Below are 27,952 nucleotides of genomic sequence, written 5' to 3' on the forward strand. Positions count from 1 at the left end.
CCACCCCTTGGATCTACACCCAACAGCAGGTCACACTCTCTCAGTCTTCGCAAACTTGGTTAGTGGGGGGCGTGTTAGGAAGTTGTTATTTTGCCTCCTTCGCGGTAACGTTACCATAATAAGCTCATTCATGGGTTGGAGAGGGACAAGAGAGCGAGAGAATGAGAGAGAAAGTCTTTCCTTTTGCTCGAAATATATAAAAAGTCGTGGCAATCTGTCAAAATCAATCTGTGAATCCCACTCGCACATGTTAAACCATAGGTTAAAAGGTATCATTTTGGGGGGGGGGGGGATTTTTGTTAAAAAAAACTATGTGTATATATATATATATGTTATATAATATATAAATCTATGTCGGGAATGTATGATGTGAGTGTGGGACCCTGTGGGACTGCATTCAGTGAATGGGTTGTCGGGGTTGTGTTTGTGTTGCCATCACCTCATGTTCCCAATGTGGCGTTGTTTACTCCGGACTGAGAGACAGTATCAGTGGAGGTGTGTGTGTGTGTAATGTGTGTGTATAGATATGTGCGCATATGTAATGTGCGCGCGCGTGTGTGCATGTAATGCGTGTGTGAATAAACGTGTGTTTGTGTGTGTATAAATGCACGTGTACATAATGTGTGTGTGTGTGTAATGTGTGTGTGTGTATTTGCGCGGAGAGAGGCAGAGATCAGCAGTCAAAGACCATCCAAACAACAGTGGCATTCCACAGGTCAAATCCCCTTTCACACGCAAGGCACAAGGCTCTGGAATTTCTCTCATGTTTCAGATGCTCGTGTCAATGCATGGTGTGTGTGTGTGTGTGTGTGTGTGTGTAACAAGGCGATGTCGCCAGCTCAAAGCGTGGCTCATGATCAATACCAAAAAAAGATTCTTTTTGCAAAGCACGAGGCGAGTGCACCTTTCGCAAGAGGGCAATTGACGCATTTTCTCCGTAGCAGCGTTTGAGACGTCGCGAAGCCGCGATAAGGCGCTAGGTCAAATGTAAGGATTATTATTTATAAAAGCAAGTGGCAATCAGCAGAGGGGGGGGGGTGTACATGAAGGCATCAAGGAACTTTTCTTTTGCACACCTTTTTTGGATACGTACAAATGGCGTCTGTCCAAAAAAGAACCAGGCAAACTCTTGCCTCAGGAGCGCTTTGAAGCGATTGCTAGAGAGCCAGACTAAACATATAGTCAGAGAGGGAGGTGTGTGTGTGTAGAGAGAGCGAGAGAGAGAGAGGAAGAGAGAGATTGCTTGATTGTTGCCTCAGAACCGTTTTATTATCACTGGGAAATTCTTCTTAAGATTAACAAGTTGCACTTGGCTTGGTTATTAATGGTAATAATAAACCTGGCATTTGACACAGCGCCTGATCACGTCTTCAAGACGTCTCAAAGCGCTTCAGAGGATACACTGTAAAGTGAATTGACTGTGTATTTTGTGGGCGAAACTTGTTCTATAAGGTCTAAGCAAGAGATAGTCAATCTAAGAACCCCCCCTCCCCCCCTCCCGAGTGGTTATGTTAAAGTGACAGCCTCCAGAATTCAACTCTTAAGCTCCGATTTTTTTGGGAGGGGGACTTTCTTGAAGCTGTTTTGGAGGGAGGGGATGACGAGAAGATGTTTGACTCTGGAGTTGTATAGTGTTAGAAAGCAGTAATCTTTTTTCAATGGGTGTGGGGGGAGAGTAAGATTGAGAGAGCGTGTGGGTGGGGGTTTAGGAGAAGCCTTCAAGTACGCGTAATGTATTGTAAACCATTACTAACATTAAATTACATTCAAGAACCCATTGTGGGGGGAGTGTGTGCGGGGGAGAGGAGCGAGAGAATCTCCTATCCCCTCTATCCCATTCCCGGGAAAAAGTCCTTCGCGCATCTGCCCGCAAACGTGCACAACAGTGCCTAAGACCTTGGGACGTCGTCCTGACGTGAAAGGCGCTATACAAATGTTATTTGTTGTTGTAAGGTGGTAGGGCTGGTGTTTACAGGCACCCAACAAGTTAGAGCTCCTTTTGAGAGATCTTTGCTCTCGGAGGGAATCAGCTCTCGCTTCTAGTGTTCTCTCTCTGTCTGGTACAGTAGCACCATCAGCAAGCCTGCTGAGATGGGCTTTCCCCTGTCGACCGCAAAAGTAAAGAGAGAGAGAGAGAAAGAGAGAGTGAGTGAGTGAGAGAGGAAGAGTCCTACTAAGATTGATGTTATCCAGCTTGGGAGAGCAGTGTAGTCTATGTATCTGTGTGTGTGTGTGGGGAGCGGTGAAAGATTTAGCAAACGTGATGACTGACCTCAAGACAGATATTGGGAAAGAATTGTTATTTATAATAATTAATAATAATTATGAATTACATAATAATTAATAATAATAATCTGCTCAAAGCACTTTGGCAATATACAATTGTCAAATGCTGAGGAACATGATTAGCTCTCTTTTATCTTTACTCGCCCCCTCCCCCTCCCAATCCCCCACCCAGCAAATGCCAGAATGGAAATAAAAGCTTATCAGAGGGGACTAATAGATTTAAAATAGTTCGAACAGGAGTGCAAGCTGTGAAGTCACGCTTCACCCAATCCAAGGAGGATTAAAGACTGTTTGGTGTGAATCATGCGTCCGCCCATATTCTCTTGAAGAACGCAAGAACTAAAATGAATGAAGATACAATAGTTCATTGATCCCCACCTCCCTCTCTTTACACCGACCTGTTACTTTAGGGGGTGATCGCACCACTCACACTCCCTGCTAGGCAAAGTGCTCTATACAGTCCAGAATAAAGATTGCTACTGGTGCTGTTAGGATCAGTACAACTGCATCACTTCTCGAGCTATTAATATTATTCCAAGGTAATGGAATTGACCCATTTGTCTAATTTAGAATGTGACAACCAACTGCTTATGGACTCAGAAACACATACATCTCTCGTTTTTTTTTTGGTCAGCCGGCTGTCTGACACAGGCAGAAATCCATCACCGTGCTTAAGAATTATCCGTACCTAACAGAGTTCCACAGATGTATGGAAATTTCCATTTGCAAGGAATGAAATATGTTCTCTCTCTCTCTCTCTCTCTCTCTCTGGAGAGACACATCCTGCTTACCTAATTCCAGAGAGTATTAGGCTCAGCTTGTTGAGAACCAAGGCTCAAGAGTGTGAATTTCAGGTACTGATGGGAGTTCAAGCAGTTAACACTGTATAGAGTTACCACTGAAATCACTGCCTGGCAAGATTGTCTCCTCTTGTCCAGCAAGGACCACCCCACCTGTCAGGACACTGGCTTGCACATCTCTCATTGTTGATGACAGGTAACACGACTGACATTTACTCAAAAGAGAGTCTAGTTCATTTCAGCCCGGTCCGTTTTTGATGGAAACACAGTGCTTCCTCCAACCTCTGAATTAGCGGGAGGTGAAGGAATCATTTTGTGACAGACAATTAGAGGAAAGTGATGGGGGAACTGATCGATTGAATCTACATTTACATCTCAGTTTCCTTCCTGTCCATCTCTAGGATGTGTTAGTTTTGGTTTCCAGCACTGATTTCCATTTGCACAAACCCTCGCATTTTTGAAATACATAAAATTAGTCAAAACACCCATTCAGCCCAATTACTTGACTGTGTTCCTCAGACTATCTTTCACAGACCATCTTAAGAATCATATTACAGTTGCACTGCACATTAACCCAGATCAGTATTCCAATCCTTTGCTATATATGTATTTTTTCTATTTGGTACGTCTCATTACTTAAGGTCGATACCTGTAAGGATAGACTGTCGGGAAGGCTTAAGACACTGGCTTGTGAGGAGATTTTTTTTATATGACAAGGACAAAAGGTTAAAGAGAGAAAAAAAAGTATTCCACCACAACATCACTAAGATGTCTTATCATTCCCTTGCATTGAGTTCCTCATTATATGCCTTGCTAACGTTATCTGGCTAATGACTGAAAGTTTGATGCTTGGCAATGATAACTCAGTTGACCTTTCCCTTTTACGTTGCAAAGACCATGAATCTATGGTGGCTGGGGTTGGGAGAACATCCCAAAACATTGTTTAGCAGGAAGAGAAGACTGGGCTGCAATGATATCATCACATTGTCATTTGTGCCCGATAACATTTTTATCTTTCGTGCTGTTTGAATGAAAAAGGAGAGAGATAACATTCCGAAAGTTACATTACACTTGATCACTGCTCCAGGAGATACCACAGAAGCTGCTGTGCAAACGTACCACAGAAATGAGTATTGTGATGCCAGCGCAATGGTTTCACAGCTGTTGAAACCGCTGCCAGCTCTTTAAAGAACTGAACTCACCTGAAAACACTGTCAAACTCATGGCTTTTGCTTTCAACAATTGCCACTGCGGTTCAACTGATTACGAATGGGGTTGTGAGGAACCTGGCTGTTAGTCGATTGGTGGATTGCTTTCTGGGGATAATAATCCCTCCAAAAAAATGATCTCTTAATCCACGACTGTTGGTGGGACACTGCTGTGTGCAATTGGCTGCTGTGTTTCTCCCACAAAACACACAGTCAATCCACTTTACAGTATATTCCGTGAAGCGCTTTGCGATTTCTCAATGACATGTTAAGGCACTATATCAAATGCAAGGATTAATATGATTGTTTATTAACACATTATGAAACGCAACAACCCTATAATAACTTTAGATTTGATAAAGCACCTTGTCACGCCACAGAAATTATGCAAAGCCTTTCAAAGGATTTACTTTGCTACCTTATAGAGTAGCAATATATGATCCTATATGGATAAAAGCCCAGAACAATACTCTCAGAAACACCCCAAGTGAAGAGGACCGTAGAATATCATTTAGGAATATGAAGGGCAATTGCAAGATAGACACTGGGAAGTATTTCTTTACACAGAAGGTAACGAAAGGGTTTACCAGCAGGAGTGGTTGAGGTCAGGCTGCTGGGATTAATTTAAGAAACAGCTCGATGCTGTAATGGGAGAACGATTAGGGTGGGTGTTCTGAAAAGATAAGATCAAATGGGCCTAAGGGCTTTTTTATCCAAACCATTCTTGTGATCTTGTGAAGCCAGGTGACAGTTAGGACTGACTGTGTTCCAGCATCATAAGCGGGTCATTGAACAATATCCCACAGCTAACAAGGCGAGCCAAGTACAAAATCCCTGGTGGAGATATTTTAAGGGCCACATCAATGGGAAAACATTTTCCTTCCAATTTTGGTGGATCAGTATTCAATTAACGAGACTTAAACCCAATACGCGATCGCTCAAACCTTTTCACTTAGTATGGGAGCAGCCAGATATCATTTCCTGACAACATTCATCCGGACATAACTTACTGGGGCATAAACCTGAAATACGACTGGCCAGAAATCTCGGACCAAGCCTGAAGTGAATTTAATGCAGAATAATCTTCGATGTTGTAACGCAATGGAACAAAATGTTGTTGAACATGATTGGGATTATAGATTTGATCGGGTTACTGAGTGGCAGCATTATGCGTAGGGCTGAAGAGCTCAGTTTAGTAAAGCAACGATTTGCCGCAATTATTCCATGATAAGACTTGAACTGTCCCGTGGACAGTGACTGTGGAAATGTTTTAGGTTTCGGAATGAATGTTGGGGTCTTTATTGAGGAGTTTCCCCAGGAGTCTGGCTCACATGGAAACCCATCACCACACTTAAAACAAGTCGTCAGATCCAAAGTACTGAAAGTTCCACGAGTGAGGCATTTCTATTTGATAGATAAATAATAATAATACGCCTTGCATTTGATATCGCGCCTCATCACGTCTTCTAGACGTGTCAAAGCATTTCACAGAATAGATTGTAAAGTGAATTGACTGTATATTTTATGGGCGAAACGCGGCAGCCAATTGCGCACAACAGCATCCCCACAAACAGTCGTGGACTGAAGTGACCAATTTTTTTTTTTCTCTTGTGGGATTATTATCAGGAGTAAGATAACTTGCCCAAGGTTTCGCCCTGACGGGAATTGAACCCAGGTCTCTCGCTTGCGAGGCTAGTGCTCTAACCACTGAGCTACAGGACTCCACTTGTACAAAGAGGATACAAGTCTCTCCCCGGAGTAACACACATCTAATAACAGCAACAACTTGCATTTATATAGCGCCCTTCACGCAGGGTAGAGTCCCAAAGCGCTTGACAGTGGAGGAGTCTGGTACTGAGCAAGGGTTGAGAGGGATAAGAGAAAGGAGACAGAAAACCCATCAGTTTGGACCATACTTGAATCCTGTCCAGTTTTTTTTTGCTCCACACTCCCAAACAAGTGTTTCTGGCAGCTCCGTGCAATGGGAACAAACACCCATCAGCTTGCTTTCCACCATCAGTTAGTTTTATACGATGTAGACCAAATGCAGTGTAATAACAGGTTGCTGGCTTAATCATATGCACTTGAGCATCATACATTAAGAGTACTTCTGTGACCTGCCTCAGGTACTAAACCTCTCTCAATTAGGAATGTTTTTCGAACGCATTCAATTGTATGTTTAGTGCAGCTAAGTGATATTTTCCCTTAGTCGCTGATGTATTTGTGCATTGTGTGTGTGTGTGTGTATGTGTGCGCCTGTGGGGGTCGGGGAGGGGGAGACAGGATCTGCATTTATTGCAGGTGATTTAAGTTATGGATTCGAATGTTTATTTTGTCGACTATGTACACGCAAATGAATCCTCCTCCCCCAGGCATTTATAATAATAAATCATTTTGACATAGCGCCTTATCACGTCACCAAGACAACACAACAGCACTACTATGACTATTTGTAGGTGAACGTGGCAGCCAATTTGTGCGCAGCAGTGTCCCACAGACAACCATGAAATGAGTGATGAATTATATGTTAGCCAGGACACTGGGTAAAACTCCCTTCTTTTTCCAATCGGTGGCGCAGAATCTTTGAAGTCCACCTGTACGGGCACAGAGGGGACCTCAGTTTAACATCTCATCCAAAGGGCATCCCTCAACACTGCATTGTGCGGTGTCCTGTTGCCTGTACATTCAATGGAACTGACTTTGGGCCAAAAAGTGGTTTTGAAAGCATATTTGTGGGTTGTGGACCGGGCATCACTAACCCACTGGTAAGACAAAGGGAAACAGTAGCTTCACAGCCTCCAGCATAGTTGTGATGGAAACGAAAATATCTTTTGACAGGTACCTGCATTTTTGGTCTGACTTTTGGTAGCCGATACACCCATGTGTTTGCAAGGTGTTAAAACAACGCCTTCATTCCCGTTACGGATTAGAATATTTCTACCGGATCAAGTGGCTTACGATGATATCATAACCAAGGGACAACAGGCTATTAAAAGCACTGACACATTTATTAATTATAGAAGATGACATCTACCTATGAGCGGCCCGGGGTGCTATTTTTAGCTCCGATGACATCAAGCTCAAATGATTCAATGTATGTTAACGTACACAGCTCATCACTGGCTTGTCGCTTAGATTTCTCTTAGATTCAGAAGCCAGAATATTTGTCACGAGTCACGCGATTAAACCTCATGGCGCCAGCAAGATACGTTTGATTTACTTATTGACGATCCGGGGATTAAGAGGCAGATAAACAAACTTCTTTTTGACGCAATGGTTGTGTGTGTATATATTGCATATATATATATATATTTAAACACACACGCACCCAATCTCTGATTGATTGGGCCATTTAGCCCTCATGCACGCACGGGTGAGCTGATTGACACTGGGACAGACTCACTCCTCGTTTCGAACAGCGCTCCGGGATCTTTAACGTTCACCTGAAAAGGCAGATGTGAGCCTTGGTTTTAACGTCTCACCTGAAGGAGCGCACCTTTGACAGTAACGCAGCGCAACCACTGCGCTGCATTGGTGCGACAGCCCGAAAGATGTGAGCTCCAAGTCCTGAACGCGGGGCTCGAACCCATAAATCTTCTGACGCAGAGGCGAGAGTGCTGCTAACCGAGCACTTATAAGGCCTTTGGCCGCACGCTTTTTATTTGCAGCGATCGACTGCTGTGTCACGTTTCTCCTTCCTCCCGCCCGTTCGCCCCCCCCCCACCCCACGCCAGTGCGAAATCGCAGTGCGCTCACATGCTGAGGCGAGCGCAGAGCAAAAGCCAACAGAAAAAAAAGAGAGGCAGCAGCCTGATGTGACTCCTGGGAGGGTCTGGCCAAATACAGATTTAAAAAAAAACACAACCGAATCCGATCTTATTTTCTTTTGGAAACCATAACATGTATCAGGGTGCAATTAATAGAACATGCTGTACCTGTTAAACAACCGTGATGCTCAATGGCTGTGATGGTCATTAGCTCTGGTACACAATATCCCGGCTGTACCTTAATGATTAGATGTTATTACATGGCGTGCTTGCCACTGTCAACCAAGTCACTTGATTTGCAGATAATCATGATTCAGAAGGGGTGAGTTCGTTTTCTTCCCCCCGCGCCCCCCTCGCTCTCTCTCGCTCTCTCTGTGTGCGCTTTACACCATCCCTTAGCCAAGACAGAAAGAGTCGGCAACAAGCTCCCGGTCTCTTTCGATGTCATTGCCCATCACCCCACTCCTCGCCAGGCTCCCAATAGCTCCCCGGTTCCCAAAGGATTGATTTCAAGGTCCTCACCCACCCATTCCCTATGAATCTCTTTACGCCCTAACGCCTCTCTTATCTCTGTGATCTTCTCCTACACCGCTCCTCTGCTCGCCCCCCTCGGCTGGGCTAACTCACGCTCCCCCCACGCTCCCCTAACCTCTGGAACTCCCTTGGACACGCCTTTCCCGCAAACTGAGGTCGAACACGTCAAAACCTCGCCTCCGGGAAATGCCGTCCTGGCAATTTACACATTTCCAGAAAGGACAGTAATACCTGCGCACAGCTAGTTAGAAGGTAAACACTGACGAGGATTACCTTTTTCAGAACAACAATTGATCTACCTTGGTTTTCTGCAGAAGCCCAATACGTAGCAGGGAAGGTAAAGGTTTCATTCAGCCAAACACGAGACCGTCTCATTTACTGTCAATGGCCAATAAAGTACTTAGAGGAGCTGTGCACTGGTGGGGCCCATTGTATTATATATTTTCTTTAGGACTGCAGTGTAAATTAGAAATTTGTCAACTGCACACACACACATAGCAACTTAATTACTGGACTTAGTTAAGAAATAGCTTGCTCTTATAACTGTGGTGATGTTGGCATTCTGGAAGGATGAGATCAAAAAGGCTGAAGGGACCTACTTTATTCGAACCACTTCTCTGAAATTAAACACGTTTCTGCCAATCGAAAGGATTAAGCATTATTAGGTTGGAGAGGAGATTTAGAGACAGATTATCTAAAGAGTCTCATGAAATATTGGATGGGTGGACGAGATTGACTGGGATAGATGGGGCGATTCTGCGCGAGATTGCTGCCTTATTTCTAAGTTTCTAAGTTGGCATGCATTAGGCATTTTGAGGGTGTTACACATTCCACAAATTCCCTCTAACGCAATAGATATTTGGAAATTGTTCATGAATACTTGAATCTGAAAAGTGGCATTAATTTCCTTTTGTAATTCATCAGGCGAAAATATCCATTTCCTAACGTTTGGTGTCTGCGCTGTCAAAGTTCAGATGAGAAGATGTAAGAGAGGACTTCTTTCTCTTGACTCACGGAATCTACTCGCAGCGCTCGTGATGGATGGCAGAAGTTGACCCTTGTTACACGGGCTACTTCATTTGGGTCTCTACTCTGTGAGAAGACACGCTCCAAACACTGCGAGTTTTAAGTTCAATCCAAAATAATAATAATAATAATAATAATCTTCCCATTCGATATAGCGCTTTCCACGTCTTCGAGAACGTTTCTGATCTAAACGCAGAAGCTGCAGTTCTTTCAGATCCCCAGAAGATGCACCTTTATTAAATAAGGATGTATTAACCGTAGTAGCAAAGATTCCATCCCTTGCCCCATCCCCACACACTTTCCCCAGATCTGGTCATTACTGTAAATTTAATGGCAGCATTTAAAACGACAGGGAGAGAGAGCAGAGAGAGAGAGAGGGGGGGGGGGGGGGTTGGGGTGGGGGGGAAGGAATCATAGAAGGGCAATGAAATGCATGTGAGATTTTAATGAATAAAATGTTCTCCCCTGTCCACGAGACTTGAGTCACGTGCCACAGAATTCGAAGGCAGCCGTTCCATCTTGGGGAAGGCAATCTCTCAATTCCGATCAAATGCTCCATAAATAATTCCAAGCAGTTCTGCAAACTTAGCTTCCGGTCGGGAAACACCCTTTTCTCTACAGTTCAGCTGCTTCGAGTGTCCTTTTTTTTATTAAACACGGCAAATTGCACCGAATGGTGAACAAGAGAACCCCTTCTCTTTCTCCACCTCCCCACCCCCGGTTGCTGATAAGAGTCACAAAATACACACTTAGCAACAATTTTCCGCTCGTAAAATCTTGTTAGCTCCAGAATGAGAAACGTCACGGACAGCTGGAATAACAGCGCAGCTCACAACACGGCAACTCGAGGAGTGTCGAGGAAAGGTGACGGACGCCTCCGGAAACCAGGACACTGGTATAAAAGGCACAGTTCGATGGCGTAGCTGGGGAGGCAGAGGCATTCTGAAAGAGTCAGGCCCTTATTTCATCCAATTAATCTCTTTCATGGCTGTCAATTGCAAAGTAACTAACTCATATATTGCGAGTCACCAGACACATACAGTAAAGTATCAACCCATCGTTGGTTGGAATTCATGTTAGTGATGCTCAGTAAGAAAACCTTTGCTTTTCCTGGCCCCACTCGTTACAACCGCTCACCTGACGGATTTCCCCCCAGGTATGTTTCTTCCCATCCCACTTTTCTTTGCCCTGTAAAGACCAGATGACCTGCCAGTGAAGCACATCTTTGAGGCTACCGTTAATTGTGAGAAACTTCGCTAAGGATGAATGAGATAAAGTCTGTGAAAGGTGATGGTAAAAGGCGCGTCTCAAGATCAACAGATCTTATTTGAACAAAGATTTGTGAAATCCCCGCTTTATATTCTTTGAAATAACCGTTTCCCGGGGGAGATCACAGTCATTCGAGACGCTTTACGTCCTGTGGTGGGATTGGTTTCAAGTTGCCTCCATTCGCTTGTCTACATTCTAGTCGACAATTTGCCATTTTCTCGGATCGATTTTAACTCAGGAAACCAACTCGAGAGTATTTTTAACACGGTGACATGCGAGACTTTGCCAAAGCTAAAGTTTGTGTTCAAACAGATCAAAACCTTTGACGCGAACATCAGGAGCTCTACTCAAAATGACCTGGACAGGCAATACAGTATTTTTATTCAATCTTTTAATATTTTACGATTTCTTTTTTTCAAAGCCAGGGTACTGAGATTTTTTTTCTCTGATTGTACTAATAAAGTCCCCTTCATATGTAGAAGCACATTACCTTCCTGTATTTGACATCTGCTTTCCAAAGGAAACAGGAAAAGGGGATATCAGAGCCCCTAGGAAAATAAAATTTTTGCAAAAATGTACCACTTTGATTTTCGCTTTCCCATCAACGAGGTAAATTTCAAGAAATACAGCGAATGTTCACCTAACCTTTGCTCTGTTGACATTAGACCACACTGCTAATGACTGATTGTTAGCAGATGGCATCGGTTTTCAAGTTAAAAAAAAAAGCAACTCGCCTTTTATTTTAAGGAAAAGTTTTTTGTAGAATTAAATTAAAATTTTGAAAATTCTGCTAACTCTTCTGGCCCACACTCTCTCTCTCTCTCTCTCTCTCTCTTCCCCGCTCTCTCTCTTTTTTCGTTGAACACCCAACTGTTTTCTATAACACGATTTGGATGTTGAGGGCATAACAGCATAGCTGTGCCATTCACTGAAAATGTACTTGTTCAGTCCTAGGAGTTACATACAGCACAGAGGGAGGCTATGCGGTTGACTAAGTCTATGCTGATGTGAGCTCTGCTCATGAGCTACTCTAATCTCATTGCCCTTCGCTGCTCCCTTTAACAACAGCAACAAATTACATTTGTATAGCGCCTTCCGCGTCGGGAAATATTCAATATTTTTTTCAGTATTCAAGAATATTTTTATCTTGTTCCTCTTCAAATGTGAATCCAGTCCCATTTAAATTTTATTCCAGTCTCCTCCTCGACAGCTACTTGTGACAAAGCATTCGATGCCCCCCTACCTCATATTTAACACTGATGATAATCCTGACTTTATGCCACCTTGTTAGAGATTGATCGGCCAGTGAGAATAATGCACTGGTTCTTTCAATACCCTTTAGAAGTGGTTAACTTTTTCTGCTCCACTGAAAACAGTCCTGAATTCCCAAGCCTATCAGAACTACTGTATAACTCCTCAAACCTGCCCCGTGCCTTTAACCACCATGGCTATAATATGCTTGACCATATATTGGGAGTGTTAGCATTGGAGAATGCTTTCTGAAATTGACGTTAAACTCTAGTCAACCAGGTTCTAACCGGCCAGCTGTTAACGCAAAAGTATGAGCCCGATGTTAATCCGGGATTGTGCCTTTGGATTGTTAAAACAAAACACCTTACAGCTTTTTATGTTTGTTTTGAATGTAGGACTTTACGACAAATGCTCTTCATCATCCCGTGACAGAGGATGGGCAATTGGAATTCAGTCCGTAAGTGAACTGGGCAACAGGGACCCTCGGTTCTACTTCTCTCTAAAAACCGATCGAGCTCGCAAAGCCACCACCATCACCGCCCACGAGACCTACCGCATTAACCAGTGGACGCATTTGGCGGTGACGTACGACGGACGAAGGATGAAGCTCTACGTGAACGGGGCCCAGGTGGCTATAAGCAACGAACAAGTAGGAGACATCTTCAGCCCTTTGACCAGAAAGTGCAAAGTGTTGATGCTGGGCGGAAATTTCTTGAATCAGAACTACCGCGGTAACCTGGGCGACTTTAGCGTGTGGAGCAGAGGAAGAACTCAGCGGGAAATAATCCAAGACATGAGACAGCACCCTCCAAAGGGTAGTGATCTGATCCTTCATGACAGCTTTGACGATGTGAAGAGCCATTGGTTAACGGTGAAAGACGGCAGCTACCCCCAAACAGAGCCCAAGCATCACAATGAGTGGTCGTCAGGGACCATCTTGGAACCTTCCCCCTGTGGCCAAACAGTGTGCGATAACGTCGAGGTCATCACGAACTACAACGAGCTCTGGAACTTCCGCAGGCTAAAGACTGTCCGCTACAGGGTGGTCAACATCTACGACGACCACCACCGGAAGCCCACGGTCACCAAACAGCAGATCGAGCTCCAGCACCGGCATCTGAACGAGGCTTTTTGGCGATACAACATCACCTGGGAGCTCACGGTCCTGGACGTCAAGAACTCGTCGCTGAGAAACCGCCTCATCCTGGCCAACTGCGACATAAGCAAAATAGGCAACGCGGTCTGCGACTTGGAGTGCAACCACGTGCTGACAGGAAACGATGGCGGAGATTGCAAACACTTCAAGTGTTTCTCTTCGTCCAAGAAGCAAGGCGACGGGGTGTGTAACATGGAGTGCAACGCTGACTTGTATAATTTTGACGAAGGCGATTGCTGCAAACCGGAGGTGACGGATGTAACCAAGACGTGCTTTGATCCCAGGTCACCCCACAGGTAGTCTTCAGAATTATTTGGGGTCACGAGCGAATTTGTTGCGAGTTTGCCTATCTGGAGGCTGAATTCAAATGATTGCCTCTGTGGGTGGGCGGGGTGGGCGGGGTGGGGTTAAATATGGGATGACACAACAAATAATAATTCTGATTTATGAGAGTAAGCGAACTGTACCATCCTCTTGTCAGTCAGTCGGTCAGTTAGTTTATGCCTCCACCTTTATCGGAAGTAATTGTTCACAGAGGATTTGTGTGGGGAACTCGGGGGATCCGGTAGCACCCTCTCGCTGACAGAACCCGATCTGACTCCGGCAGCTTATTTACAGTTCTTGGCCATGATAATAACTGTATGAAAGATGTGTATTGCTATGTGGGAGTAATGTGTGTTGTGTGTGTGCCGTAGTGCCAGGGGCGTTGAATGCCATAATACTGTCAACATTGGATCCATCAATTACCAGACTTGTATTTGGAAGCTAATGCCTTTCAAGCCCTAAAATTTCAATCTATCCGAGAGACACGTTAATATTGCCCAGTAAGATTTGTATTATTTATTATTTTTGGACATGTTTTCAAACAGAGAAGCCTTTTTGAACAAGTATCCGGGCTTAATACCAGATATATTAAACACATCGTAATGTCATGTTATTAGGATTTTCAAACGAGCACAGTCAAATCCAGTGATTAGGGATTTACGGAGATTAGCAAAGTGTTTAATCTTAATAGGATATGCTCCTGTACTGACTACCCTGAACTTTTTAACTGGGATCAAGAAGATTTTTTTAATAACCAGTATTTCATTCTCTGGCTGAACGGCAGGCATGATTTTACGTAATTATTAATTGAGCTCATGGTCTAAGCTGACCTTGCAATGCAGTGCTGGGGTCTTTCACGTGAAACGCTAGACCAAAATCCCGCAACACTGTTTGAAAAAGAATAGGGAGTTTCTCCTGGCGTCGCGGCCAATAATCCCCCAGATAAAATTGGTCATTCACTTTGTGGCTGTTTGTAGGACCTGGCTGTGCGCAAATTAGCTGCCGCGTTCTGCGTTCAAACTACACGGGTACTGAACTCTCCGGAAATGCGGTGAAGCAGTTTGGGATGTTTATCGTTACAGGCGCTATCATTTTAAAAGAAATCCAAGCAAAATAGGTTGTTTTTTTTCCTCTCAAGTGCGCAAATCATATACTGTAATCGTACAATATCAAACCGTTTCGTAGTACGCAACTGAAAGATTTGTAGCCTCAGACACACACGCAAAGTAGCAGGTCTGTTGGCCACCAACAAAGAGGTCAAAAAGGGTTGGGGGCCAAACTGAGTATCAATGTGAAGATGTGGAGAATAAAACAGCAATGGAAGATTACAGCGAAGGTTTAAGAGGATAATACCAGAAGCTGGCAGGTTCCTGATATCAGCGTAGAATGGATTGGTTGGGGACTTTTTCGCTAGTGTTTAAAGCTATGAAAGGGTTCAATAAGATTTAACATGAATGGACCGTTGCCAATGGTCTGTCACTTGTGATCACAAATAGTGGAGAGCGACTAAAGGAATCAAAATATGAATTCAAGAGGAATTACTTCACAAAGAGAATATTCCGCGAGATTGCGGATCTCGCTGCCCGAAGCGGTGGTTGAATCAGATAGTGTAGATGCATTCAAGAGGAAGCGAGACCTCTGCATGAGGGAGTGGAAGGTCGTGGAAGGGAGTAAGAAATGGGTGGAGATTGATATGGAGCATATACACCGGCATAGACCAATTGGGCCGAGTGGTCTGTTTTTGTGTTGTAAATCTTTCGTGATTTATTACACCGACAATGCCTCGTACACAGGCTTTTGTTGTAAGCGCACATTCACAGGAGGACATGAATAGACTTATCTTAAGTTTGTGGAGTCCTGTAGCTCAGTGGTTAGAGCACCTGGGTTTGATTCCCGGCAGGGCGAAACCTTGGGCAAGTTTCCTTGCTCCACACGCCTGATAATAATCCATCAATAAAAATTTGGTCACTTCAACCCACGACTGTTTGTGGGGACGCTGCTGTGCGCAATTGGCTGCCGCGTTTCGCCCACAAATATACAGTCAATTCACTTCACAGTCTATTCTGTGACGCGCTTTGAGACGTCGAGAAGGCGCGAAAAGTGCTTTATCAATTGCAAGGATTATTTAAGTTTAAACCTACATACTGTAGAGGCTTATAATAATTATTTGTACGTTTGGTTGACTTTCTTTTTCTTCCACTCCAGTTCTGCGGTTTCAATACAATTGTTATCAGTTTATCTGAGTGATAGGGGTGGAATCCACTCTGGAGCCCACTTAAATACATCAGTGATCAGATCAGTTTGGCTCAGATCTGACTGACTGTTGACCGAATGCCTTGAAACAGTAGCACTGCTATTGTAGTCTAAAGTCCCCGAGGGAGAGTGATAGTGCAGTTAAAAACCCAGAGCTTTGGAATTGTAACACGTATCTCCCTGACCAAATAACACCTGGATTGGGGACGTGGGAGAAAAGAGAGAGATCTGTTCATACCCACCTCCCACCTCCGCCGCCCCATATATGAGTTAAATGTAGTTGTGGATAGACAAGGTTAAAGAACCCGTGGCGCTAGTTGAAAAGAGAAGGGAGTTCCTCTTAACGTGTTAGCCAACAACCCCTCCCCTAGATAGGATTGATCGTTCACTCACTTCATGGCTGTTTGAAGGATATTTCCGTGGGCAAATTGACTGCTGTTTTCATGCCACAAAACACACGGTCACCGTATTTTACAGGAAAATCCTGCATAGCGTTGAGACATCCACCTGAATTGAAGGATGTTATATGAAATGCAAGGATAATTCTTACTCGCATCACTCCTTTGAAACCACCCTGCGCTGAACTGGAGTCAGTCTTGCAGAATTATTTGCTTAACAAAAATAAGACATCAGATATTATCTGGGGGTCATAGTCGGGGTCTAATAATAGCAATAAACCTGCCATCTTCTACTGATTATACCTCTGGCCCGAATTAATAAGAGTCATTTCTGTGCAAATGCTTTCAACAAACCAATATAACTGGATCTTCTGTCAAGCCACAGCAAATACAATTACATGTTGTCCTTTTGTACTTTCTATGGCTAACATGAAGTAATCCTTCACAATGTATTTAAGGATTAAGTTGCTTCAAGCTCCTCACTTCTGTGCAATAGTTTATTTGCGGTTCGGCTTATCTCCACCACAAAGTTTCTCTAGGGTTTTTTTTGTCCCGTTCCTTTTAAGTCCCCCCCTCAGCTTAGCGTTGGTGCGTGCCCACATTTTGTCTGTTGCGAACTCCCATTATTCACGGTGCAGCGAGGTTTACACTCGTCTACTCAGCGTTCTGCAGGGCCAACAAATTACATTAAAGTCACTGAGCTCATCCACACCTCCGTCTTTTCGACGCAACCCAGAAGGATTTGAGTTAATTGATAGCACTGCATTGGATTCCTCCCTCTCCTCCCCTCCTCAATCACCCCCTCCCCTATTGAAGACATCTTTCGTTCCCCGATAATATTCCGCTATCACTAAGTACTTCCAATGCTTCCCTATCCACACACACACACACACACACGCATGTACATACATAACACAAATGGTCCACTTTTGTCTCCTTTTAAATTGCAAGTGTTGAATGGTCCAAGTGAACAATCCTATTAAAACCCCTCAGACAATTGCAACCCTGATTGGCACCAAAATTAAAAAAAAGGAAAGAATAGACGGCTTTGTTTCAAGGCGATTTGACTTGAAAGTTCCTCTGAAGGGAAGGGAAACGAGGAAACGCATCCCAGAGTGAAATGTTATCACTCTCGTTTCATATTTACGGTCCCGTTTTTTTTTCTCCTTTGCTGCGTCAAATTGAAGCGACAATAAAATAAATCTGCAATTCGAGTCTCTGTTACAATAAACGCCGCTTCCAAGTGGGCTCGAGGCAAGTACTCTTTAATAAGAGGTTGCGGAGGTGCTGATCTCTTTACTGTAGCAGAAGCGAGCACTTTAAAGGAATCCCACATATTGTAAAGAAATCTAATGTTGTGGATTGAATTCTCAGAAGCCCTGAGAGGAAGGAAAGTCTGTGCTTCAGGTCTGTTCGGCGTGTTGTTTGAGGACTGAGTGACTTTATGTTACAAGCCGTCAGTTTAGGCCAATAACTTCAAAACTTACAGCAACCGTGACGACCAGGCATGTTGTAGGCTGCACACAATCCAAACTATTTATTCAGTTACACTCGCACACGTCTTAAACAAACAGCTTTATTGGCACGAGCTACTTAACATGACACAGGCAAATCCCCCTCTACCGCCCCGTCATCACCTATGCCTGTGAGTTACTTAATGTATCACACCGAATAAGACAATGTAAGACTAGAGTTACCTCAAGGAACGAGGAATGCTGTGATTTAATTTGACGATTCCAGATTTAAAGTACGAATTCAATTAGCCCTGAGAATTCGCCCGCAAAATATACAGCCAATTCACTTGACAGTATATTCTGTGAAGCTCTTTGGGTATAGCACGTTATCACGACGTGATAAGGTGCTATATCCAATGCAAGGATTATTATTATTATTATTATTTTGATTATATCAGCTCACGTAATTCAATCTCCTAAATAAAACCGACTTGATTCTTCCCAAATGGACAGCTCAATTTTAAGATGATTGCATGTAGGAATGGATTTGACGTGAATTTCTTTGCCCTCTGCTCTATTTTCAGACTTGACTATGCCCTGTATGTCCACATGCCTCTTGCACTGGATTGCATTGGGGGATGGGTGGGGGAAGAGGGAGGTAAGAAAGTGACACAAGATGTGGTTGTTTTAAAAAAACAATGCCGTTGGTGGTGGGAGTGGGGTGGGTGGTGGGGGGCGTCAGGGTGTGGTGGGGGGGGGGCTGGAGGGGGCGGAGTGGTGGTGGGGGCGGGGGAGAGGGTATTGGGTGAAAGATGACCAAAAGCGGAGTCAAAAGAGCTTGGTCTTGAGACAGATCTCGAACGAGGCGAGGGAGGGAGCGAGTCGGTAGGACTCCGGGAATAGATCTCCAGAGAGGTGGGGGCAGGTGAGCTTAAAAGCTCGACAAGCGAAAGCTCTTGAAAGCACGTTAGAAAAAAGAGACAAGCAAAGGAGCCAGGCTAGGGAATCCTTCTCGTGGAATCCCGAGCATTGATGAAATTTGACCCCGTACACTTCCGAAATAATGTACAATATCCTTTTTGGCTCACCAGGGAGAGTTGCAAACCCCTTTCTCTTCAGCACCACGTATTACACTTTTAATACACGCCATTTAAAGATGAAAGGTGAAGGATGTTTCAGACGCATAAAATTCAATTGTCTGTCCGTCCCTGCCCAAAGCTGAGTGACGAGTAATATTTTATACTCTTTAAATCGATTGCAGATCCCTGTGAAATGTCCCCGTGACGTATATCCCAACGTGCAGCTGCGCTTTAAAAGGGAGGGACTTCAGGAACATGTTGACATTGTCGGCAGCCGAGACCGCGTTTAATTCTTGCGAGCTGGTCAGTTTTCTGTCACACCTATAACGTTTGGCACATCTGTGCCAAGAGTAACGCAATCGAGTCTGTGATCAGAAGCTTTCTCGTACGGTGTTGAAATGTCTAATCTTCCTGTCAGAATCGGTTGCTATAAATCACTTGCACCAGCCACTCATCCTTTACAAAAGTTACCGTCCCCCTATGATAATATGTCAATTCAGAGAAAGCTGAGTCAAAGACTCTTTTTGGAAAGTGGCTGAAGTTGATGTCTGTAGGGCTAAACTGGATGCTGAAGCAGCAGACAGAGTGTGGTCCATCATACAGTAATCAGCAACACTCATGACATTTATTTTCATCATCACTAATTTTCATTAGTGTTATTACAAGCCGCTAGCATTAGGCCCCACTGACGAGCTGTACCGTTAACGCTGATCACTTGGGAACAGGGGGTGCATTGGGGAGAGGAATAGGTGGGATAGCGAGGTAAGGAAGATGTACGTTTCAGCACTTCACCCGTCAAAGCCACCTCATTCTGTCGTAAGACGCTGCCAGAGAAAGTCCCGTTTCACGCCGAGCCAACTCATCACAAGGGCAATGTTTGCCCTCAGGTGCCTGCCGATTCAATTTTAGTGGTTGGTTTCTCAGTAAAACGGTCCCAGATGGGTTTCAGCACCCGGAGTACTAGTTTGTGAACTGCCCCTCACTGAGGGCAACTTGGAACAGGATTTTCTAAGCCAAATTAATTTTTTTGTGTGTGTGTGTGTGCGAGAGAGAGAGAGAAAAAGATGTAACACAACAATCAGAAGTTACTGAGATCAAAGCCAATACATGGTTAATATTTCCACCCACACACACACACACGTTCCACATATATATATATATACACCAATCCATTAGTTTCCATTCGGTTTGAACGCAACACCCACTATAAACGATGTGTGCAACAACCCTGGTACGGAGGAGACGTTCTGCTTTTAATGGCTTGTGATTAGCATGTAATTCACCCTAATGCGCGCAGTATTAATGAGCAGCTCTACCCACTGGTATTGGTGACAACCCAAAAAAGCAGTCAGCTTTGATGCCGGGACAAATTCCGTGGGACCTCTTTGTAAATTAGCTGCACGCTGAACACTGGCGTCTGGATTCTGGCAAGTTCTCAGTTGCTATAATGCTGACAATTACCCCCTCCCTCTCCCGCCACCCCCTACCTCGTCCCCTCACCTCACCTCACCTATTGCTCCTGCCAATGTGCTGTGTTTCCCACGGCCATGGATTGGGGTCAATCCAGACGAGGTTTTACTTGGACCCACATAACACAGTACGAAACACACACTCCCCTCTGCACCCCACCCCACCCCACCGGTAGTGGTTTACCTTTTATAACTTAAATTTGCAGTGGATTGCTTAAGAGTCCGTGGGTGTCCACATTTAGCATTGAATAAACAATGTGGTAATGATTACTGGCAGTCAGTGCGTTATTCTTTATGGGTGTTACGGACTGATTTTTTGGAAGGCTCGGGCGCAAGAGAAACAGAATTTGCATGATCTGAAATCAATCTACTGGGGTTGGGGGGGGCAGGGGGTAGATGGGGGGGTGGGTGTGGGTGGGGGGGTGGTGAGCGGGGGATTAAGCAGCGCCTGAACATAAGCCTTTGGACTGAACCGTCAGGATTTTGGATGTGATGCAGTGTTGAGGTTACAGAGACCAATTGCACAGTTTGACCCTGATGCTTTTCCCTTGCGGAGGCGAGAAAAGTAAACTCTAAAGCAGCTTTGGCTTGCACAAATTAATAGAGTTGTACTGACTCTAGTGCCGCTGTGGTCAGAGATTGACAGCGCAAAATTAGCACGAGATCTGTTGAAAGACCCGACCAGGCTTTTCTTTTTCAGTTCTAATGCACGGTCTATTGGATCAGGTCCATCGCTGGGTAAAGCTGTTGACGGTGGGCTTGAAACCTTGACATTGAAATAGAACACAGTAATTATCTGTTACCTAAGAAGAACTTGCATTCCCACTGTAGCACATGCACGTCAAATCATCTCATGCAACTGGCAGTAAATTGTCAGTAGCAGTGACTCGTATTGTAGGCAAACACGGCACAGCAAGGTCCCCCTTTAAGCTGTTGGACTCTTGTGCCAGGAACCTCAGGAGATAAATCTCTTTCTCTCCTTTTCAAGTAGCAGCTTTTAATGTCCAACCCACACATAAGCTTGCGAGAAGCCCGTCTTATACTTGGAGGACTGAAATTATGAAAATCAATAATGGTAATAATAATCCCAGCATTTTTGATACAGAGCCTCACCATGTGGTGATTGTGTATTTGAGGGCAAAGCCAGCAGTCAATTTGTACCCCAGCAATCAAATCAATGCCTCATAGGCAGCCGTGAAGTGAATGACCAGTTTTATCTGGGGTGGGCCTCACTCTTGGCCCGGCTGCTGGGAGAAACCCTCTTCTCTTTTTGAACAGTGCCATGGGATGTTTAACGTCCACCTGAACAGGCAGATGGGACCACCGTTTTAACATCTCATCTGAACGACGGCACCTCCAACAATGCAGCGCTCTCTCCCCACCCACCCCCAGCACCGAACCGCAGTGTCAGCCTAGACTACGCGAGCTCAAATTCCCGACGAGCTTGAACCCACACCCTCCTGACTCAGAGACAAGAGGGCTACCAACTTGACTATTGTGTTTTATATTTTTCCATTATTGGTGGTAATAATATTGCACAAACTGTAAACCTGTGTGGGAATTAATGTGTCAGTGTTGTCTGCTGATCCTGTGCAGGCTTTTTCCGCTCGCCATACTTTCTGTCGCCGTGCTTTACTCGTTCAAAGTGTTTCTCTATGTGGTCAGCCGGGTGTCCGACACCTGGGGAAACCCATCAAAGTGCGATGCCACCTTGGCGTGGAAATTTCTCCGTGTCTGGAATGGAATGAGCTTTCTTTGCCTGGAGGGACGTATCCTGCTTACTTATTCCGTATCTGGGAACACAGGAACAGGAGTAGGTCATTCAGCCCCTCAAGCCTGTTCTGCCATTCTCTTCGATCAGGGCTGACCTGTACCTCAACGCCAATTCCAGAGAGTATTCGGAGCAGATTGGTAAAAACCAGGGCTTGGGGGACCTCAAACCGGAGGAACCACTCGCCCTCTCATTGCCCCTCGTTTTTATTGCGTACATTGGCATCTGAACAATGAGAAGCTGCTCCATTTGTCAACAAAGCGGCTTTTTGGCCAGTTAATGAGCCGGCCAGCTGGTCTCCCGACCGACTTCTCCAACAGGTGCGAGCGACAAACAAAATCGAATTTCAAAGGAAAGTTGATAAAGAGTTTTAGTTTTGATTTAGAAACAAAAAAAAATGAGAACGTAAACTCCGTCGGGAGGCCGGCTGTGCTCTCGCCACCACTGTACAGTGAGCGCGTGGGAGAGATTACCTTATCAAGAGCAAGTCACGAATCCCCAAATATGCTTCTAAGCTGCGGTAGTAGTTTTGTGAACTGCTTCCCCCAGTCCACAAGGGGTTTCTTTTTTTTTTGCTGTGGTTGAGAACTACTCGACTCAGTATTTTAAGGAACAGTGCAATTTATATTTACGCACTTCGGGACGAGGTACACATTTCGGGAAAGATAGCCAAACAACTTGTCTTTTTGATGATAAGACAATAATAGTTCCAGGCAGGAGTGAACCGCTTGGTCAAGTTCCCGAAAGATTTCTTCAACACATCTCAACACTTCATTTAATAACTCCCGAAGTCTTTGAACTTCCTGGACAGGTATACATCTGGTTTGGTTTTGCGACTGTGGGAATAATACACTCAGCACAGATTGGATCCAATAGCCATGAGTACCGCCTGAGTGTGTTCTCAATCCAGTCGCTTTGTTAATGTGCACATTCAGACTGACAAGGAAGTGAGGCTGTCTCACTTGCCGAGTGCTTATAATAATAAATAATAATAGTAATCCTTGCATTTGATATAGAGCTTTTCACGTCTTCTAGACGTCTCAAAGCGCTTTACATATTTGTGGGCGAAATGCGGCAGCCAATTGCGCACAGCAGCGTCCCACAAACAGTCATGGATTGAAGTGACCAAGTTTATTATTGTCTTTTTCTTGAGGGATTATTGTCAGGCGTGTGGAGTGAGGAAACTTGCCCAAGGTTTCACCCTGCCGGGAAGTGAACCCAGGTTTCTCGCTTGCGAGTGGAGTGCTCTAACCGCTGAGCTATAAGACTCCTACCTTACCACTAGGAAGCATCACGAGTGGCATAGTGCATGGTCAACTGCATCCAAGAGCCACATAACTTCCATTGCATGCATGAGGACCGTAGAGTAACAGGAATGCGTTTTGAAATCAATGTTTCCTCAACATAATAATCCTTGCATTTGATATAGTGCCTTATCACATCTTCAAGACGTCTCAAAGCGCTTCACAGAATATACCGCAAAGTGAGTTGACTGTATATTTTGTGGACGAAACACGGCAGCAAATAAACATTTATTTATTCCCAATTTTCGCACCAGGAAAGTCTAGGCTAGGATTACTGTAGGTTCCAGTGATTTAGAAAGGTTGAATGCGAAGAGAGGGAGGTAGAGATCGACTGAACAATGAACCTACAAACTTGCGGAGAGAGGTGGTGGAGAGGGGTGGGGGGGGAATGGTGGGGGGTGCCTGGAACACTGTCGATGTTTTTCATGCAAGAACCATCTCTTTGAACTGTAGGGCCTATTTGCACGTGAAGGAACTGAAGAACATTCTGAAACTGGATGACGGTTCATCTCTCAATATTTTCTTTGCCAATTCGTCGGACGAAGAGCTTGTTGGAGTTGCCACGTGGCCGTGGGACAAAGAGGCCTTAACCCAACTAGGTAACCGAGCTACTGTGTCTTTCTGTCTGTATGAGATGGTCACTAGTTGTCACATCAGTGGCTTTGATCGTTAACAATAGGAAACGTTCAACCCTTTCTCAAGCATCCAAGTCAATGTTGTGATCTCGAGATTCTTGCTGCGTTGTATTGCTTTGCTGTTATTAGAAGCAAACCGGAATTGAAGATGAGGATCTTCTGGCTTTAATTAAATGCTTTACCTCCCCAACTCCGGTTCAGACTCACGGTCAGCTGTATGGAGGGATTTGAGAGATCCCTTCGACGTGAAAGGTTGTATGTAAATCCAAATTGCTGCTGCCGCTGCTGCTGTTATTGATCGTTCGTCCCAGTCACTGTAAAGCACTCTGGGATGTTATTCTATGTGAAGGCCGCTATATGAATGCACGTTTTTGCGGTCTTGAGTGTTCTAAAGCAGTGGAACTCTATTACACTTTCTCACATTCTGATTAAAGCTGAATGATAACATAGCAGCCAATGTCAATGACATGAATCAACGTTGGTTGACCCAAAATACTGTGTGTGCGTCAACAGCAGCTTAATACTCACAAAGATTCCAATCAACGCACAAGCTCATATTTTGCCTTGGGGAGGGATTTACTTTTTCCATCACTTGGAATTACATGTGTTGTCAACTAAATAGTAATGAAACCCCACCCACCCCACACACACACCCACTCTCCCGCTGACCGTTTGCTATTCTGTCTGTAGCATGATTTGGTTTTGTGTACCCAGGTGGCATTGTGTTGAACCCTTCGTTCTATGGACGCATCGATCACACTCACACCATGATCCACGAAATCGGCCACAGCCTGGGGCTGTACCATGTCTTCAAGGGCATATCTGAAATCGAGTCGTGCAACGATCCGTGCATGGAGACCGAGCCGTCGATGGAGACGGGAGACCTGTGCGCCGACACCAACCCCACGCCCAAGAACAAACAGTGCCGTGACCCCGAGCCTGGCAACGACACCTGCGGCTTTGGCCGTTTCGTCAACACACCTTTCTCCAATTTCATGAGTTACGCGGGTAAGAAAAAAAAGAAAAAAATGCACAGTGGATCGACTGAACAAACAATGAATCTACCAACTTGTGGAGAAGGAGAGAGAGAGAGAGAGAGAGAGCAAAAACACTTTCCTAAATTAAATGGGCTCCATTTAGCAAGAAGCTTCGATTTTCCTTTAAACAAACAAATTATCTAATCCTTATTTTGTTGAGCATTTTTTCCAATATGTAAAAGTCCCATCTCTAAGACGGCAGTTAAATTTATGTAAGAGCCATATTTGTGTTGGCTGGTACCCACACCATGGCAGACTATGTACTAAACAAACATCCAAATATTATTGAAACACCGTGATTTTTTAACCATATTACACAGACTTTTGTCTGCCTAAAGCAAACGCCGCACAGGAAATGATTGTTTTCAGGGAAGAGAGGATTAAAAAGGTCAAAGAACAAGGTTTCCCTTCGTTAGCGATGGAACATTTTAATGTTGCTGTAAAATTGTGTACAATGGCCAGACAAGGATTTGGAGGAGAGAACACACTAAGGTCAACCTCAATTATGTTCTCAATTGATAGTTCTGAACGTTCATTCACAAGATTGGGTTGGATGAAGGAGGCCTTTTCGTCCCATCTGATCTCATCCCTCCACCTTACCTATCTTACCATCCTCCCATGACAGCATCAAGCTTATGTTACTTTGAGGTGAATTGGAATGGTGTTTAATAAAATGAGCAACAACAAGGGCAGCATGAATGATTTAGATGTGAGCAGGTGAGGGCTGATGTGCGGTGGGGGTGGAGAGAAGTGGGCAAAATATTGTTGGACTCGGTTGCTTATCTTTCAACTCTGAAGCTCGTTTGGAGAGAGTGAAGGTGACGGAAAAGGCTCATGCTCACGGGGACAGACAAATGCAGGAAAAGCAATGAGTTCTGGGGTTATGATAGAAGTTACATGATCATCCCGGTCATTATGTGTCGTGTTTTTTTTCTCTCCTCTTTCCAAAGATGACGACTGCACCAATTCCTTTACCCCCAACCAAGTGGCAAGGATGCACTGTTACCTGGACCTAATATTCCAGAGTTGGCAGCCCCCCAAGAAACCGCCGCCTATCCCGGTGGCCCCCGAGATCATACACCAGACGGCGGGATCTGTGCTTCTCCAATGGGTTCGTCCAGTCAACAAGCACTTTTACGAGAGGTGAAACAGAGCATCAGTCACACGATCCATAATCCGCTGTCCAGTGTTAGCCAGGCACACGTGCTTAACAGCGGGTCACCCCGTTAGATTTCAAAGCCGTACAGACCAAAAGCACCCGGTTCTTTCCTCGGTCCTGGCCGGCAGCTGGCCGGTTTGCTACACGGACTATACATGGGACACCTTCTCCCCGTTACTGTACCACACTAATATTGCAAGTGGATCTTCCATGTCCATTTTCCTGGGTAGATTATAAGCGCAGCCGGCGAAGCTTAGTAATAGTTTGTTGCGAGAGTTGGCTATTCCTCCGACTGAGTCGGGCTGACAGCAGTACTCTCTCTAAAACAGCAGCAAATTCCGTTTGTAGTAGCGCCTCTCACGTCAGGAGGACATCCCAAAGCACTGGACAGTCAGGGATCCGCGAAAACAAAATGGGGTGCGGTAAGCGTATCTATTGTATGAACGTTGTGTTGTAACGCGACACTCTCTCTCTCCCCCCTTTCTTCCTGGCTTCTTAGAGAAGTGGGATCAGTGTGTGAGGCCTGCAGTGAGCACGGAGCCTTGGTTCAGTACACCTACAAGGCTTCGTCTCCCCTACCTTGTGACTCATCGGGACACTGGAGCCCCAGGGAAGCAGAAGGTGAGACCCTGTTTTTTTTAAATGCCAAAAAAACCCACCAGCGAGATCCCAATCACGCTGCGGAGGGGTTTACAATGAAGAGGCTTTGGTTTTGAAAGCGGGAAAGCTACGTCACCGTATGAAGAGTGGTTGGCTCAATCGCTTTTTTTTCTAGCAACGTTCCTTGCATCCGATCCGGCGCCATTTTCACGTTTTCGAGACGTCTCAAAGCGCTACAGAATATACCGTAAAGTGAATCGACTGTATGCTTTGTGGGCGAAACTCGGCGGCCAATCGCTTAACGGCAGCGTCCCCACAGGCAGTGGATTTTTTGTGTGCTTGTTTGGTGCGGTGACGTTGAAACACAATACAGTGCGATCGACATATTGGGTTGAAAAGTATGTTGAGACAGAGAAACTTGTGACCCATCCTGCCTGTGCTGGCTGTTCTCAAGAGTCACCCTTTCAGTCCCACTTGCCTGCCCTTTCCCTTCCTTACATCCCTGCAACTCACACAGAGGGAAGGGAGGCTGATAATGGGGGGAAACATTCATAAATAAGTAAATTAACAAATAAATAAATGAACAAATAAGTAAGTAAGTAAATAATTACGCCAAATATACCAAACCAGTTGTAAAATGTCCGTTACAGACGAAAGAACACGGACATGAAAAGACAGTAGCTTGTGTGAAACTAATATGTTGACATGGTCATAACATGGTGGGGGGGGGGGGGGGGGGGGGGGGGGGGGGGAGAGAGAAAAAAATACACACAATGCCAAATCCACAGCAGGTTTTGTAGACGACGTAGACACAATGCAGCACTGCGAGCGGCAATACACGTTTTTTAATAAAAAAAAACAAAAGTATAACGTGTGGCATTGGTGCAAAAGAAAACCAGATTGATTAGGCTCCTAAAAGAGCAATTGCCAGCAATTCAACGCAACACTTTCCCTTCCAACGTCTATCTCTGTTTGGAATGGAACCAGCTTCTTCAGCGCTGGGGTGATCTCCAGGCATATTTTTTCCTGTTCTATTCCCCCCTTCTCTAGGCCCCCGTGCTGCCCTTCGGTTGAAATTCAGTCGAGAGAGAGCAAAAAAAAAATAGTAATTGAAAGAAAAAGAAATCAGAGACGAGGCAAAGAAATGCAAGTGTTTCCTGTCATGTACGGAG

The 27,952-nt window shown here is 44.8% G+C and overlaps 1 protein-coding gene across 1 annotated transcript in view; it reads left to right on the forward strand.

Moving 5' to 3' along the window:
• The window catches only part of LOC103180420 (pappalysin-1), a 196,019-nt gene that overhangs the window by 87,058 nt on the left and 81,009 nt on the right, over window positions 1-27,952 (forward strand). Inside the window, exons 7-11 of the mRNA XM_007896253.2 lie at window positions 12,537-13,593; window positions 23,803-23,948; window positions 24,699-24,992; window positions 25,972-26,164; window positions 26,680-26,801. Coding sequence (XP_007894444.2) covers window positions 12,537-13,593; window positions 23,803-23,948; window positions 24,699-24,992; window positions 25,972-26,164; window positions 26,680-26,801 — 1,812 coding nt within the window. The remainder of the gene's footprint in view (window positions 1-12,536; window positions 13,594-23,802; window positions 23,949-24,698; window positions 24,993-25,971; window positions 26,165-26,679; window positions 26,802-27,952) is intronic.

The sequence above is a fragment of the Callorhinchus milii genome, unplaced genomic scaffold, assembly GCF_018977255.1.
Source record: "Callorhinchus milii isolate IMCB2004 unplaced genomic scaffold, IMCB_Cmil_1.0 Scaffold8, whole genome shotgun sequence".
In the NCBI taxonomy this organism is placed as follows: domain Eukaryota; kingdom Metazoa; phylum Chordata; class Chondrichthyes; order Chimaeriformes; family Callorhinchidae; genus Callorhinchus; species Callorhinchus milii.